We start from the raw sequence: 18,560 nt of genomic DNA, 5'->3' as shown, positions 1-18,560 counted from the left end.
GGGGTATTTGAATATCTTAAAGAATAATATAAAACAAAGTGCAGAGGAACTTGGTCTAGGTAGCACTCTTTGGTTCCAACAGGATAACGATCCGAAACATACTGCAGAGATCGTTAGACTGTGACTTCTGTACAATGCTCCAAGACAACTTAAAACACCTCCCCAATCACCATATTTCAATCCCACTGAACATCTATGGGATTTATTGGAGAAGAGGATTTGTCACCATGTAATAAGTAGCAAAGATGCTTTGCGAAATGTTATGAAGGAAGAATGGACGAAAATAACATTGGGGGAAACAGAGAAGTTGGCAAATTCAATGCCAAACAGACAAAGTGAGGTTTTGAAACAACGTGGATATCCAAGAAAATATTAAATTTATTTTGGTTTATAGTATCTTTTTTAAACTTAACGTATTTACATCTTGTGACCGTTATCTCAAAAGTATAGAGACGAATATAGTTGTTGAATATAGTTCTTGACGTCAAGGAAAACAGCAACATCAGCAAAAATGGTTCGAAAAGTAAAAACGCGATTTGATCGCTATATATATATATATATATATATATATATATATATATATATATATATATATATATATATATATATATATATATATATATATATATATATATATATAATATATATATATATATATATATATAGATATATAGATATATATATATATATAGCGATCAAATCGCTTTTTTACTTTTCGAACCATTTTTGCTGCTGTTGCTGTTTTCCTTGACGTTGGGCTATGCTATTCACATTTAATTGCTGGAGTGCTCTAACAATAGCCACTTGTGATAACTTGTAACAACAAAATATTTTCAAAATCAATTATTGGAAGTTATTGCTGGGCGCGCATTAGATATATTAACCAGTTAAGCCATGGAATTGGAAGATTGACCACTTTTGTTGAAAGAGAATTCAGACATTTCATTCATTTTCGAGCTATATAACTCATTTTGAAAATGAGAAAAATATGAAATAAATATTATCTTACCAGTGTTTCAATATTCTGGTACGTTTTATGTGTGCACTCCTCCCCGGATTGTTTTTGTCTTTGCAGGTCAATATTACTTTCTTGATCTCTTAATTGTCTGAGTTTGTTAGAATTGTTATCTGCGTTATTACCAAATAGACCTCTAATTTCAGCCATTTTAATAAGATATTTTGCATTGAGCCTAGTTATTTGTCTCCGCTGCACCAAAGACAAGAAACATCCGTTGTCACAATGTTGTATACATTTGTCTTGATTTTTGCAAACATCTGGTATATCTACCGATATGAACTCGTCCATGTCTGGAAGGACGTCTATCGTACCCGTTTCAATACTCTCAGTTGGTGGGTCAATTGCAACGCCAGTCGTGCTTTGTTGGTGTTTTACATCAGGCGGTACGTTACGTTTTCTGGGAGAGCTACCCATTGCAGCAGATGGAATGTTTGCTGTCTCCGCCTCTTCTAACGCTTCCAATCGCTTTTTCTCCAGTAACAAGTTACAGTGTTTTTGTAAGGCTGCCTTATTAACCAAATTTGTTGCACATTTTATCATATCCTGATTTTCACTGATGAGAATAGAATGCGTCTGGTATAATATAAATTGCACCTGAGGTCGAGACATAGCCATTGATAATGTTCGCAATTGTTCTTCCAATATTAATGAAACTCTGTATCTTCCATCGTTACTTATTGCAGTCTCCGTCAACATTTCAAGCATACCCAAATCCCCACCACGCGAACAAATCAAGTCGATGGGATCAGAAATGGCACTGAATGAATTTGGCGGGTTTGCTAAGATTCCGACTACTGTACGAAACCGGTTAGACTCTATGGGAAAGGAGGTGAACGATTCGGCGAACAACCTTACGTTATTTACTCCTAGGCCTTCAATATAATTCCGATATTGTTTCAAACTTGAACCTGCTCCATAGACATAAAAACAGTTGATTCGGTTCACTGAATAATATAATGATGCCAAGTATGCTGTGGAGCGCGGAGAATCTATATGGGTCTGTAAAATATCTCCAGATAGATCATAGAAATCCAGTAACCGGGACATGACGGCGGGTCCTACCGAGAATGCGCGATCCTGTAGCGACAGATAAACAAGAAAACAGAAATCAAAAGTAAAATTACAAGTTCCAAATTCCAAATATATATATATATATATATATATATATATATATATATATATATATATATATATATATATATATATATATATATATATGTTCCTTCTTTTCTCGTGGTTGACGTCCTTTGTTACTTTAATCATTAAAGTATTGCAACAATTGGGTTTTTTTTTTAATTTTTGAATTTGTTTTATTACGAAAATGTGAGTCAAATCGGCCCAGCAGTTCTGAACTGACGTGTTACTATACTTTTTTAAATGGTATACATATAGATTTAAAGAAGTCGGTGTGACCAGTTCCTCTGACACCAAACAGATACCTAGGGTTGGAGGGGGAGTCAAGAGTACGTTATATACTTACTATGGAACATATATATATTTATTATTTTGGCAAATATAAGGATTTTAGTTCAATCGAAAAAATTGGCGTGACCACTTTTTTGCATAAAAAACTAAATCGGGGTAGGACGAACATTTAAAAAAAAATCTAAATCGGTCCAACCATTCTAAAATGATTCAATTACCAACGAACAACAATTGATTCATATATATAGGTTAAAAAGTAGGCGTGGCGAATATAAGGATTTTAGATAAATCTAAATAGTGGGCGTAAAAGTAGGCGTGGTCAATAGTTTTTTCTTTAAAAACGTAACTCGGGGTATGACGAACATGTCCGGTCGTTCTAAACTTAGAATTTAAGGAAACAATCATAAAAGATCATATTAACCTTTCACATCTAGGTATTGACAAATCAATACTAATTTTTAAAGAAAACTTTTACTACCAATATTACCGAAAACTAATACAAAACATTATAAATGAATGCGAAGTCTGCTATATAGCAAAGACTGAGCAAAGAGATACTAGATGCAATTATTAAATCGCTTCTGAAATATATAACCCGAGAGAGATACTGTTTGGACTATTATATGATAAACAATCGACAATTTCTAATATGTATAGACATTTATTCTAACTAACTTTGTAGAAGCTAACAGTCGGGATTGACTAGAAACTAAAAGAGCGACGTGCAGAGTCTTTAATAATATGGGAAAACCCATCGTGATAAATGCAGATAAAGATTCCGCTTATATGTGCGCCGCCTTACATTACGTACACCTTACGTAGAAGTCACAACTATCACAAATGATATTTCTGGCACAAAACCATAATTAAAAGACTCAGGATTATAGCAAGTGATAAAATGAAGAAAATAAATTGACCAAATTTGAAATAATACTTTATATTTACAACTACAAAACTAAGCACAATACAACAGCAGACATTTTTTTTTGTATGCAGGAACGCCCGAATACAACACACAAGAAAACAAGATTAATAAAATTATAAAAGTGGAAATCAAGTGCATTCGAAGTAGATACTAATTATACTAAAGCGCCATTAGTAAAGTCTATAAGATAAGTTGTTAGCAAGCATTTTGAAGAAACTAATAAAGGTAGAAAAGGTGTTTACTACAAAGTAAAGTTTAAAAAGAAAACGGAAAAATAATAAAAGCAAATACAATAATTCCACCTCTGACCAGTAACCATATGAGGAAACTCATAATAAATCCTTTAATAATTATTACTTGGCAAAAAGCCCAGTTATAGCCAAAAATGGACACCTCATTTTGAAAACAGCTGAGTTGGAAATACCTATTGATTACGAATTTCATTGTCTTCCTATAAATATAAGTTACACGGAACAAACATGTAACAATTTATTAGAAGAAATAAAAGAGTTTGAGTTTTTACCACAAATAAAAGTGTTATAATAAGAACGGACTAATAAATTTCATAGGTAAAATTTATAATTATTTGTTTGGCACTTCAGACGAAGAAGACAATATAGAACTACAAAACAAAATTGATGGTATAAAAAACAAGTAAAAAAGCTGTAAGTTCGGGCGGGCCGAACTTTTAATACCCTCCACCATTTACAAATTTGGCAATTTCCAAAAAATAAAACCCGTTAAAAATTCTGTTAAAATCTTAAAAATTCCGAATGCTTATACGACGACGTGGGCCTGCATAGGCAACTTTTGTCATAAATTATTACAATATTTAAATGCGAAACTTGAAGAAAAATCTGTTTATAATGTAGCTAAAATCATCAAAATACCGAATATGGGGGTACCGTTATATGGGGGCTATATGATAACTTGGACCTACATGGCCCATTTAAGAACTTAACCTGCCTACTGGGAAAATATACATGTGTGCAAAATTTTAGCCTTCTATCTCAATTTGTTCGAAAGATAGCGTAATTACAACAGACAGACAGACAGGCAGACGGACAGACAGACGGACATGGCTAAATCGTCTTAGAATTTTACGCTGATCAAGAATATATATACTTTGTTGGGTCTGACATGAGTATTTCGAGGAGTTACAAACGGAATGACAAAATTAATATACCCTCCATAGTATGGTGGAGGGTATAAAAATACAATACAAAATAATGACATAAATTATATAATTGGTAATATCTCCAAAGATATGTAAGATAAACATCTTAATTCCTAACTTACAACATTTCATGGAATATAAAGAAAGTATTAAATTGGGAATGCAAATGACTAGATTGTAAATATTCAATCCAAAATTACTAAAAGATGATACAATAGAGCATATTACATCAGAAAAATTATTAAATACTAAATCATCAACACGGCTAAGAATAGACAATATTTTCTCAAATACCCAAAAGGAGTAGAGAAGCACACTTTTTCAAATAATACTATACCTAGATTGTAACAATAATATGTGTAAAGAAGCCACCAGTTATAAATACTTTCTTTAAGATAACATACTTTATTCCTTACATAATTAAGAATTGATAATAGACCAATGAACGCAGAATCCAAGTCTATGAAAACAAATATAAAAAATTGTAGGACCAAATATAACTCTCATCTCTATTAATATTCATAGGCAGCGTTAATTTAATCTTGGCTCGGTACTCAACAAACGATATAAGACAACACAACATACTTTTGGGGCATATTCATCGTTGCCTCAGCAGAAATGTAATCTCAAAAATCGGTAATAACAATAACATCAATACCTGATTCGAACTAAGGATGTCTATAACTTCAAAAAACAACCGGCAAACCACCTACTACTAGAGAAATTTCAAAGCACACCGTACAAAGGAAATGTACGATTTTTTCTAAAAAATACCGTTAAAAATTTACATTAGGATTGTGAATTGTAAAGCACCAGATCACCGAACACGTTACTAAACGCCCTCAATCAGCTAATATTCAGTCACAGCATTTGTTTGACAAATACCGTTTTAACCAAAACCGAGGTCAGCAGTTCAAAACATACTCAACTTCTCCCAATCAATAAACTAAAAGACCCAGAAATCCAGAAATGTCTTTAATAATTATTATGAACCGGTTTATGGCAAATCTTAAATAACAGAAATAAAATCCTGAAGATCTTTCTGAATAACCCCACATTCACAATCAGTTCCATGGCGAAGTAAAAGTATTATTGAAAAAAATAAAAATTTTCGGCCTCAGGCATGGGAAATCAACAATTTTCAGTAATAACATACAAGGGAAATGATTCGAAATGTCTTATAGATGCCAGATACATGGTCAATATGAGAACTAGAAACATATTAAATTAACCAACCTAGAACAGCTCACTCATACAAGTAAAGGCCCACTAAGGATCAATTGCAGTGTCTCTCTACCACCAATAATTTGTTTCCGACGCAACATGAATTTCTAATACATCCATTTTCAACTAATTATAAAATTTTGATTGGAAGGAAAATGTTAGATAAAACGAAATCCTTAATGGATTTCAATAGACTAATCGTATCTCTTTACATCGAAAGATATAAACTGACAAACCACGTTTCCAAACATGACAATTTTCAAGTAGAAACTTACACAACGGAATATGTACATGAATACGGAACGGAATATATTACCACATTATCAAATTATGCAGTATCACGATGACGATATACATACTTTCACAAATATTATTAAACGCCCCCTAAATAAAGTGAATAGGTCCCCAATCAATACAAAACTATACAACATCCTCTAAGCTTATGATAGCTTCGAAAAAACAAGATGCTTCAGGAAAACGGAAATTTAGAATTGTTGTTGATTATAGGAAACTAAATGAGATAACCACTAGCGACAGACATTCTAAACATAGATAAGATCTTAGGCAAACAATTTCACCACAATATATATAGCTAAAGGCTTTCATAAGATCGAAGGGAATCCAGATTCAAAAACTCTTACAAGTTAATATATATATATATATATATATATATATATATATATATATATATATATATATATATATATATATATATATATATATATATATATTAACTTGTAAGAGTTTTTGAATCTGGATTCCCTTCGATCTTATGAAAGCCTTAAGCCACCAAACAGATACCTAGGGTTGGTGGGGGAGTCAAGAGTACGTCATATACTTACTATGGAACATATATATATTTATTATTTTCGCAAATATAAGGATTTCAGTTCAATCGAAAAAATTGGTGTGACCACTTTTTTGCATAAAAAACTAAATCGGGGTAGGACGAACATTTAAAAAAAAAAATCTAAATCGGCCCAACCATTCTAAAATGATTCAATTACCAACGAACAACAATTGATTCATATATATAGGTTAAAAAGTAAGCGTGGCGAATATAAGGATTTTAGATAAATCGAAATAATGGGCGTAAAAGTAGGCGTGGTCAATAGTTTTTTCTTTAAAAACGTAACTCGGGGTATGACGAACCTGTCCGGCCGTTCTAAACTTATTCCACTACCAACGAACAACAATATATATATATATATATATATATATATATATATATATATATATATATATATATATATATATATATATATATATATATATATATATATATATATATACTTGACGATTTTATACATGAAAGTTGTATAGTGCACATGGACATAATTCTGTACTCCACTTCATTGGATGCACACATTACTTCACTAAAAAAGGTTTTTCATAAACGCAGGCAAGCAAATTTCAAACTCCACTTAGAAGATGCGAGCTTATAAAGAAGGAGACGGAATTCCTAGAAGGCGTCATAACGACATAAAAGATCTTTCTGAAATCAGGTTTCGGAAAGAGCCACCAATCCTCATCAGTTCCCTTGTTTTTTGTCTGGATATTCTCCCCAGAAGTTATTTTAAAACTCTTATGACAAAAAACTTTTTTATCCAAGTGACGAGATCGTAAGCTCAATAGAAGGATTGATATTGTTTAAAACCCTGATAATGATATTGTTTAAAACCCTGATTGACCTTCAGTCATATGCAGAATTTAAGGAAACAATCATAAAAGATCATATTAACCTTTTACATCTAGGTATTGAAAAATCAATACTAATTTTTAAAGAAAACTTTTACTACCAATATTACCGAAAACTTATACAAAACATTATAAATGAATGCGAAGTCTGCAATATAGCAAAGACTGAGCAAAGAGATACTAGGTGCAATTATTAAATCGCTTCTGAAATATATAACCCGAGAGAGATACTGTTTGGACTATTATATGATAAACAATCGACAATTTCTAATATGTATAGACATTTATTCTAACTAACTTTGTAGAAGCTAACAGTCGGGATTGACTAGAAACTAAAAGAGCGACGTGCAGAGTCTTTAATAATATGGGAAAACCCATAGAGATAAAAGCAGATAAAGATTCCGCTTATATGTGCGCCGCCTTACATTACGTACACCTTACGTAGAAGTCACAACTATCACAAATGATATTTCTGGCACAAAACCATAATTAAAAGACTCAGGATTATAGCAAGTGATAAAATGAAGAAAATAAATTGACACAAATTTGAAATAATACTTTATATTTACAACTACAAAACTAAGCACAATACAACAGCAGACATTTTTTTGTATGCAGGAACGCCCGAATACAACACACAAGAAAACAAGATTAATAAAATTATAAAAGTTGAAATCAAGTGCATTCGAAGTAGATACTAATTATACTAAAGCGCCATTAGTAAAGTCTATAAGATAAGTTGTTAGCAAGCATTTTAAAGAAACTAATAAAGGTAAAAAAGTGTTTACTACAAAGTAAAGTTTAAAAAGAAAACGAAAAAATAATAAAAGCAAATACAATAATTCCACTTCTGACCAGCAACCATATGAGGAAACTCATAATAAATCCTTTAATAATTATCACTTGGCAAAAAGCCCAGTTATAGCCAAAAATGGACACCTCATTTTGAAAACAGCTGAATTGGAAATACCTATTGATTACGAATATCATTGTCTTCCTATAAATATAAGTTACACGGAACAAACATGTAACAATTTATTAGAAGAAATAAAAGAGTTTGAGTTTTTACCACAAATAAAAGTGTTATAATAAGAACGGACTAATAAATTTCATAGGTAAAATTTATAATTATTTGTTTGGCACTTCAGACGAAGAAGACAATATAGAACTACAAAACAAAATTGATGGTATAAAAAACAAGTAAAAAAGCTGTAAGTTCGGGCGGGCCGAACTTTTAATACCCTCCACCATTTACAAATTTGGCAATTTCCAAAAAATAAAACCCGTTAAAAATTCTGTTAAAATCTTAAAAATTCCGAATGCTTATACGACGACGTGGGCCTGCATAGGCAACTTTTGTCATAAATTATTTCAATATTTAAATGCGAAACTTGAAGAAAAATCTGTTTATAATGTAGCTAAAATCATCAAAATACCGAATATGGGGGTACCGTTATATGGGGGCTATATGATAACTTGGACCTACATGGCCCATTTAAGAACTTAACCTGCCTACTGGGAAAATATACATGTGTGCAAAATTTTAGCCTTCTATCTCAATTTGTTCGAAAGATAGCGTAATTACAACAGACAGACAGACAGGCAGACGGACATGGCTAAATCGTCTTAGAATTTTACGCTGATCAAGAATATATATACTTTGTTGGGTCTGACATGAGTATTTCGAGGAGTTACAAACGGAATGACAAAATTAATATACCCTCCATAGTATGGTGGAGGGTATAAAAATACAATACAAAATAATGACATAAATTATATAATTGGTAATATCTCCAAAGATATGTAAGATAAACATCTTAATTCCTAACTTACAACATTTCATGGAATATAAAGAAAGTATTAAATTGGGAATGCAAATGACTAGATTGTAAATATTCAATCCAAAATTACTAAAAGATGATACAATAGAGCATATTACATCAGAAAAATTATTAAATACTAAATCATCAACACGGCTAAGAATAGACAATATTTTCTCAAATACCCAAAAGGAGTAGAGAAGCACACTTTTTCAAATAATACCATACCTAGATTGTAACAATAATATGTGTAAAGAAGCCACCAGTTATAAATACTTTCTTTAAGATAACAAACTTTATTCCTTACATAATTAAGAATTGATAATAGACCAATGAACGCAGAATCCAAGTCTATGAAAACAAATATAAAAAATTGTAGGACCAAATATAACTCTCATCTCTATTAATATTCATAGGCAGCGTTAATTTAATCTTGGCTCGGTACTCAACAAACGATATAAGACAACACAACATACTTTTGGGGCATATTCATCGTTGCCTCAGCAGAAATGTAATCTCAAAAATCGGTAATAATAATAACATCAATACCTGATTCGAACTAAGGATGTCTATAACTTCAAAAAACAACCGGCAAACCACCTACTACTAGAGAAATTTCAAAGCACACCGTACAAAGGAAATGTACGATTTTTTCTAAAAAATACCGTTAAAAATTTACATAAGGATTGTGAATTGTAAAGCACCAGATCACCGAACACGTTACTAAACGCCCTCAACCAGCTAATATTCAGTCACAGCATTTGTTTGACAAATACCGTTTTAACCAAAACCGAGGTCAGCAGTTCAAAACATACTCAACTTCTCCCAATCAATAAACTAAAAGACCCAGAAATCCAGAAATGTCTTTAATAATTATTATGAACCGGTTTATGGCAAATCTTAAATAACAGAAATAAAATCCTGAAGATCTTTCTGAATAACCCCACATTCACAATCAGTTCCATGGCAAAGTAAAAGTATTATTGAAAAAAATAAAAATTTTCGGCCTCAGGCATGGGAAATCAACAATTTTCAGTAATAACATACAAGGGAAATGATTCGAAATGTCTTATAGATGCCAGATACATGGTCAATATGAGAACTAGAAACATATTAAATTAACCAACCTAGAACAGCTCACTCATACAAGTAAAGGCCCACTAAGGATCAATTGCAGTGTCTCTCTACCACCAATAATTTGTTTCCGACGCAACATGAATTTCTAATACATCCATTTTCAACTAATTATAAAATTTTGATTGGAAGGAAAATGTTAGATAAAACGAAATCCTTAATGGATTTCAATAGACTAATCGTATCTCTTTACATCGAAAGATATAAACTGACAAACCACGTTTCCAAACATGACAATTTTCAAGTAGAAACTTACACAACGGAATATGTACATGAATACGGAACGGAATATATTACCACATTATCAAATTATGCAGTATCACGATGACGATATACATACTTTCACAAATATTATTAAACGCCCCCTAAATAAAGTGAATAGGTCCCCAATCAATACAAAACTATACAACATCCTCTAAGCTTATGATAGCTTCGAAAAAACAAGATGCTTCAGGAAAACGGAAATTTAGAATTGTTGTTGATTATAGGAAACTAAATGAGATAACCACTAGCGACAGACATTCTAAACATAGATAAGATCTTAGGCAAACAATTTCACCACAATATATATAGCTAAAGGCTTTCATAAGATCGAAGGGAATCCAGATTCAAAAACTCTTACAAGTTAATATATATATATATATATATATATATATATATATATATATATATATATATATATATATATATATATATATATATATATATATGTTATAGTTTAATCATTAAAGTATTGCAACAATTGGGTTTTTTTTTAATTTTTGCATTTGTTTTATTACGAAAATTTGAGTCAAATCGGCCCAGCAGTTCTCGGTGTGGCCAGTTCCTCTGAAATCGGGGTAGGACGAACATTTAAAAAAAAATCTAAATCGGCCCAACCATTCTAAAATGATTCAATTACCAACGAACAACAATTGATTCATATATATAGGTTAAAAAGTAAGCGTGGCGAATATAAGGATTTTAGATAAATCGAAATAATGGGCGTAAAAGTAGGCGTGGTCAATAGTTTTTTCTTTAAAAACGTAACTCGGGGTATGACGAACCTGTCCGGCCGTTCTAAACTTATTCCACTACCAACGAACAACAATATATATATATATATATATATATATATATATATTTGACGATTTTATACATGAAAGTTGTATAGTGCACATGGACATAATTCTGTACTCCACTTCATTGGATGCACACATTACTTCACTAAAAAAGGTTTTTCATAAACGCAGGCAAGCAAATTTCAAACTCCACTTAGAAGATGCGAGCTTATAAAGAAGGAGACGGAATTCCTAGAAGGCGTCATAACGACATAAAAGATCTTTCTGAAATCAGGTTTCGGAAAGAGCCACTAATCCTCATCAGTTCCCTTGTTTTTTGCCTGGATATTCTCCCCAGAAGTTATTTTAAAACTCTTATGACAAAAAACTTTTTTATCCAAGTGACGAGATCGTAAGCTCAATAGAAGGATTGATATTGTTTAAAACCCTGATAATGATATTGTTTAAAACCCTGATTGACCTTCAGTCATATGCAGAATTTAAGGAAACAATCATAAAAGATCATATTAACCTTTTACATCTAGGTATTGAAAAATCAATACTAATTTTTAAAGAAAACTTTTACTACCAATATTACCGAAAACTTATACAAAACATTATAAATGAATGCGAAGTCTGCAATATAGCAAAGACTGAGCAAAGAGATACTAGGTGCAATTATTAAATCGCTTCTGAAATATATAACCCGAGAGAGATACTGTTTGGACTATTATATGATAAACAATCGACAATTTCTAATATTTATAGACATTTATTCTAACTAACTTTGTAGAAGCTAACAGTTGGGATTGACTAGAAACTAAAAGAGCGACGTGCAGAGTCTTTAATAATATGGGAAAACCCATAGAGATAAAAGCAGATAAAGATTCCGCTTATATGTGCGCCGCCTTACATTACGTACACCTTACGTAGAAGTCACAACTATCACAAATGATATTTCTGGCACAAAACCATAATTAAAAGACTCAGGATTATAGCAAGTGATAAAATGAAGAAAATAAATTGACCAAATTTGAAATAATACTTTATATTTACAACTACAAAACTAAGCTCAATACAACAGCAGACATTTTTTTTGTATGCAGGAACGCCCGAATACAACACACAAGAAAACAAGATTAATAAAATTATAAAAGTTGAAATCAAGTGCATTCGAAGTAGATACTAATTATACTAAAGCGCCATTAGTAAAGTCTATAAGATAAGTTGTTAGCAAGCATTTTAAAGAAACTAATAAAGGTAAAAAAGTGTTTACTACAAAGTAAAGTTTAAAAAGAAAACGAAAAAATAATAAAAGCAAATACAATAATTCCACTTCTGACCAGCAACCATATGAGGAAACTCATAATAAATCCTTTAATAATTATCACTTGGCAAAAAGCCCAGTTATAGCCAAAAATGGACACCTCATTTTGAAAACAGCTGAATTGGAAATACCTATTGATTACGAATATCATTGTCTTCCTATAAATATAAGTTACACGGAACAAACATGTAACAATTTATTAGAAGAAATAAAAGAGTTTGAGTTTTTACCACAAATAAAAGTGTTATAATAAGAACGGACTAATAAATTTCATAGGTAAAATTTATAATTATTTGTTTGGCACTTCAGACGAAGAAGACAATATAGAACTACAAAACAAAATTGATGGTATAAAAAACAAGTAAAAAAGCTGTAAGTTCGGCCGGGCCGAACTTTTAATACCCTCCACCATTTACAAATTTGCAATTTCCAAAAAATAAAACCCGTTAAAAATTCTGTTAAAATCTTAAAAATACCGAATGCTTATACGACGACGTGGGCCTGCATAGGCAACTTTTGTCATAAATTATTACAATATTTAAATGCGAAACTTGAAGAAAAATCTGTTTGTAATGTAGCTAAAATCATCAAAATACCGAATATGGGGGTACCGTTATATGGTGGCTATACGAAGACGTGGACCTGCACAGACAATTTTCTGGCATGGGCTGAAGTATACATTACGAACTTCACATGCGAAATTTGAAACAATCCCTGTAAATAATGTCGCTAAAATCATCAAAATACCGAATATCGGGGGATACCGTTATATGGGCGCTATATGAAGACGTGGACCTATATGGCTCATTTTTTGATTTAGGATGTAGTATCCATTACGAACTTTAAATACCAAATTTGAAACGATTCCGGTAAACAATGTCGCTAAAATCATCAAAATACCGAATATCGGGGAGTACCGTTATATGGGGGCTACACGAAGACGTTGACCTGCACAGATAATTTTCTGTCTTAGGCTGTAGTATCCGTTACGAACTTCAAATGCCAAATTTGAAATAATTCCGGTGAATAATGTCGCTAAAATCATCAAAATAGCGAATATCGGGAGGTACCGTTATATGGGGGCTATATGATAACTTGGACCTACTGGCCCATTTACGAACTTAACCTGCCTACTGGGAAAATATACATGTGTGCAAAATTTTAGCCTTCTAGCGTAATTACAACAGACAGACAGACAGGCAGACGGACAGACAGACAGACAGACGGACATGGCTAAATCGTCTTAGAATTTTACGCTGTTCAAGAATATATATACTTTGTTGGGTCTGACATGAGTATTTCGAGGAGTTACAAACGGAATGACAAAATTAATATACCCTCCATAGTATGGTGGAGGGTATGAAAATACAATACAAAATAATTACTTAAATTATATAATTGGTAACATCTACAAAGATATGTAAGATAAACATCTTAATTCCTAACTTATAACATTTCATGGAATATAAAGAAAGTATTAAGTTGGGAATGCAAATGACTAGATTGTAAATATTCAATCCAAAATTACTAAAAGATGATACAATAGAGCATATTACATCAGAAAAATTATTAAATACTAAATCATCAACACGGCTAAGAATAGACAATATTTTCTCAAATACCCAAAAGGAGTAGAGAAGCACACTTTTTCAAATAATACCATACCTAGATGGTAACAATAATATGTGTAAAGAAGCCACCAGTTACAAATACTTTCTTTAAGATAACAAACTTTATTCCTTACATAATTAAGAATTGATAATAGACCAATGAACGCAGAATCCAAGTCTATGAAAACAAATATAAAAAATTGTAGGACCAAATATAACTCTCATCTCTATTAATATTCATAGGCAGCGTTAATTTAATCTTGGCTCGGTACTCAACAAACGATATAAGACAACAAAACATACTTTTGGGGCATATTCATCGTTGCCTCAGCAGAAATGTAATCTCAAAAATCGGTAATAATAATAACATCAATACTTGATTCGAACTAAGGATGTCCTGAACTTTAAAACACAACCGGCAAACCACCTACTACTAGAGAAATTTCAAAGCACACCGTACAAAGGAAATGTACGATTTTTTCTAAAAAATACCGTTAAAAATTTACATAAGGATTGTGAATTGTAAAGCACCAGATCACCGAACACGTTACTAAACGCCCTCAACCAGCTAATATTCAGTCACAGCATTTGTTTGACAAATACCGTTTTAACCAAAACCGAGGTCAGCAGTTCAAAACATACTCAACTTCACCCAATCAATAAACTAAAAGACCCAGAAATCCAGAAATGTCTTTAATAATTATTATGAACCGGTTTATGGCAAATCTTAAATAACAGAAATAAAATCCTGAAGATCTTTCTGAATAACCCCACATTCACAATCAGTTCCATGGCGAAGTAAAAGTATTAATTATTGAACAAAATAAAAATTTTCAGCCTCAGGCATCGGAAATCGACAATTTTCAGTAATAACATACAAGGGAAATGATTCGAAATGTCTTATAGATGCCAGATACATGGTCAATATGAGAACTAGAAACATATTAAATTAACCAACCTAGAACAGCTCACTCATACAAGTAAAGGCCCACTAAGGATCAATTGCAGTGTCTCTCTACCACCAATAAGTTGTTTCCGACGCAACATGAATTTCTAATACATCCATTTTCAACTAATTATAAAATTTTGATTGGAAGGAAAATATTAGATAAAACGAAATCTTTAATGGATTTCAATAGACTAATCGTATCTCTTTACATCGAAAGATATAAACTGACAAACCACGTTTCCAAACATGAAAATTTTCAAGTAGAAACTTACACAACGGAATATGTACATGAATGCGGAACGGAATATATTACCACATTATCAAATTATACAGTATCACGATGACGATATACATACTTTCACAAATATTATTAAACGCCCCCTAAATAAAGTGAATGGGTCCCCAATCAATACAAAACTATTCAACATCCTCTAAGCTTATGATAGCTTCGAAAAAACAAGATGCTTCAGGAAAACGGAAATTTAGAATTGTTGTTGATTATAGGAAACTAAATGAGATAACCACTAGCGACAGACATTCTAAACATAGATAAGATCTTAGGCAAACAATTTCACCACAATATATATAGCTAAAGGCTTTCATAAGATCGAAGGGAATCCAGATTCAAAAACTCTTTTTTTTCTACTATATTTGTACATTCGGTTTGAGAAACGGTCCAAAGATGGATGAATGACTTTCTTAGAATACTGCTTGCAGAGCACTGTCTACAATCGTATATACTTTTTACCTTGAAAAACATGTGAAGCTCATTTAGAATTGCAATTTTTTAAATTCCTACGATAAAGTTAACAGGAAACTTCGTTTTTAGGCCATATGGTAACCAAACACGGCATCAAACTAAATCTAGAAGAAAGTAATTTATATTGCTTCACAGACGCAACCACTTGGAGCCATATTCACATAGCACGGGCATCCTATCAATTACGTTAGTCGAAATTTAAACTACCACGAGACAAATTATACCACAATTGAAAAAGAACACCTTGTCATTATGTGGGTATCTAAAATCTTTCGTCATTATCTATTAGGCCGAAATTTCGAAATTGCAAGGAAACACCAAAGATAAAAGATCGACTGTTTACAATTATTTATGAATTGAACATTGTGGAACTTAACTTCCCTACTGATAAAATACACATGTATGCAAAATGTAGCTACCTCTCCAACAAGCATTTGGAGGTGAGTTACACACTTCCTCCCTAAGTTGTCACTTTTGCGACGCTTCTAGTCCTAATAAATGAAATAGAATATATATTTACAATAACAAAACTACTGTTGTCTATTTAATATAATCCCAATTATTTGGGATTCCTATTAGTCCATATGAACTTGAAGAGCTATATCTGTATTAGAACATCATATAAAAACGAAAACAATATAAAATCTATCGAAATTGATGCTAATAATAATACATTACAGGTTGACATATTTAGTGTGGTAGCCAAAACTTCCCCGTCGCCGTTCGATCACCAAAATTTGCTTATGTTTTATTCCCTTTTCTGCGATATTCGTAATCACCATTGTCAGTGATCTGTTCGTAGTGTGGTAGTTAAACCACCCCTCACCGTTCGATCATCAAAAACTGGTTATAATTTATTATCTTTAGAGTTGTATTCTTTATTCACAAAAATTTTGGATTTTGCAAAAATTAAATTTAAAAATATTTTTGGTAAATTTTTGTACCCTTGGAAGGGAAGGTATATTAACTTTGTCATTCCGTTTGTAACATCCATAAATATTCGCCATAGACCCCATAAAGTATATGTATTCATAATCAGCATAAAATTCTAAGTCAATTTAAAGATATCCGTCTGTCTGTCTGTTGAAATCGCGATTCAGCCCACATTATTTGACGTAGAGCTTCAAAATTTAGCAGAAAATTTTGTATTGTGTCTAGGATGGCTGATATTAAAAATGAGTTATATCAATACACGTTTTGGTATAGCCCCCATATAACGGTGCCTCCTGAAATTCGTAATTTGCTACATTATTCCACGGATTTGCCCAATGCGGCCATTTTAGCATTTTTGCAGCTAAAATTAGCGTTTGTTTTTTGTATTTAGCAGCAAAATTTTCATTTAGCATTTTTCTTAGCTTTTTGAAATTACTAATTTAGCATTTGTTTGTCCAAAAATTTTCTTATATTTTAGTACTTTCTTATAAATCTAATTTGTCTTAAATCTAAAAAATTAAATTAACTGAACATTTTGAACGAAATTACTATTTTAGAAAAGCAATGGCAAAAGCTAAGTACATATGAATGGGCAAACATAAACGCAACGATTTATTTTTGGATATGTGTATAAGAATTTAAAAATGGTTTAAATAAAAACCCGTTCAAGATTTTGTCTAGTTTTAGTTTAGTAACGCAGAAGTTGGAAGTGTTTTCAGTGGCATGAACCTTTTAAAAGTAGAAATTAGAAATAAAAGATATACAATATGAATTCACTTCTTTACATTAGATGCGGATTGAAAAGGTTAAAAGAGGTTGCGAAAGTTTAAAGATTACAAACAATCTCATTCTAATTATCATTCGGTCTCTAATTTTCACGTAGCAGGACATTATGCATTTTAATAAAATCATATTAAATTTAAAAATAGATATTGGACCTCATTGGTCCTCCCTCCAAATAACCTTCATGGATCTGGAACCAAATTTTTCATCTCTAGGTTTATGATTTGTTGTAAAAATATGTGAAGTGCGCCATTCGTCTATATTTTAATTCGCCTGGAATTCGCTTTCAGCATTTCGGTGGAATAGACATTTTGGTATTTTTCTCACAAAAATTGGGGCCCATTTTTCCGCTAACTGTTATCCGATGGCCATCCAAAATGCTTGGCAGGGTCGATACCAAACCCCCACTTAAAATTTCCTAATATGTGCATTAAGAATATTGCGTCAGAAACAAGTAATTCGGTGGAAGAGAGGCACTTCGATTGATCCTAAGTGGACCGAAACTTGTAGGAATAAAATTGTTGAGGTTCCTTGTTCATAACACCGATAAGCCAACAATCGATACCTCAACAATTAACTATTGTGATCAAGGAAGAACGATCATTAAGAAAGAAGAAGCAAGAAGCAAAACTTTTGCCGCAAGAATAGAGAGTCTTTGATTAAAACAAGTGTTTTATTTACCTACGCCACCAGTATCTAATAAGCAACACGTAAGTATCTTATGCCTACTTGTTGTG

General features: G+C 31.9%; 1 protein-coding gene across 2 annotated transcripts in view; it reads right to left on the bottom strand.

Annotated features, from left to right (window-relative positions):
* The window catches only part of LOC101891093 (uncharacterized), a 622,803-nt gene that overhangs the window by 168,352 nt on the left and 435,891 nt on the right, over window positions 1–18,560 (bottom strand). For both annotated transcript variants that reach the window (XR_009344233.1, XM_059131841.1), the window contains exon 7: window positions 1,010–2,095. Coding sequence is in view for 1 of the 2 variants with exons in the window: in XM_059131841.1 (XP_058987824.1) it covers window positions 1,010–2,095 (1,086 nt within the window). In the remaining variant the exon portion in view is untranslated. The remainder of the gene's footprint in view (window positions 1–1,009; window positions 2,096–18,560) is intronic.

This window comes from Musca domestica, unplaced genomic scaffold, assembly GCF_030504385.1.
Source record: "Musca domestica strain aabys unplaced genomic scaffold, Musca_domestica.polishedcontigs.V.1.1 9, whole genome shotgun sequence".
In the NCBI taxonomy this organism is placed as follows: Eukaryota; Metazoa; Arthropoda; class Insecta; order Diptera; family Muscidae; genus Musca; species Musca domestica.
This window is presented reverse-complemented; position numbering and strand designations above follow the sequence as displayed.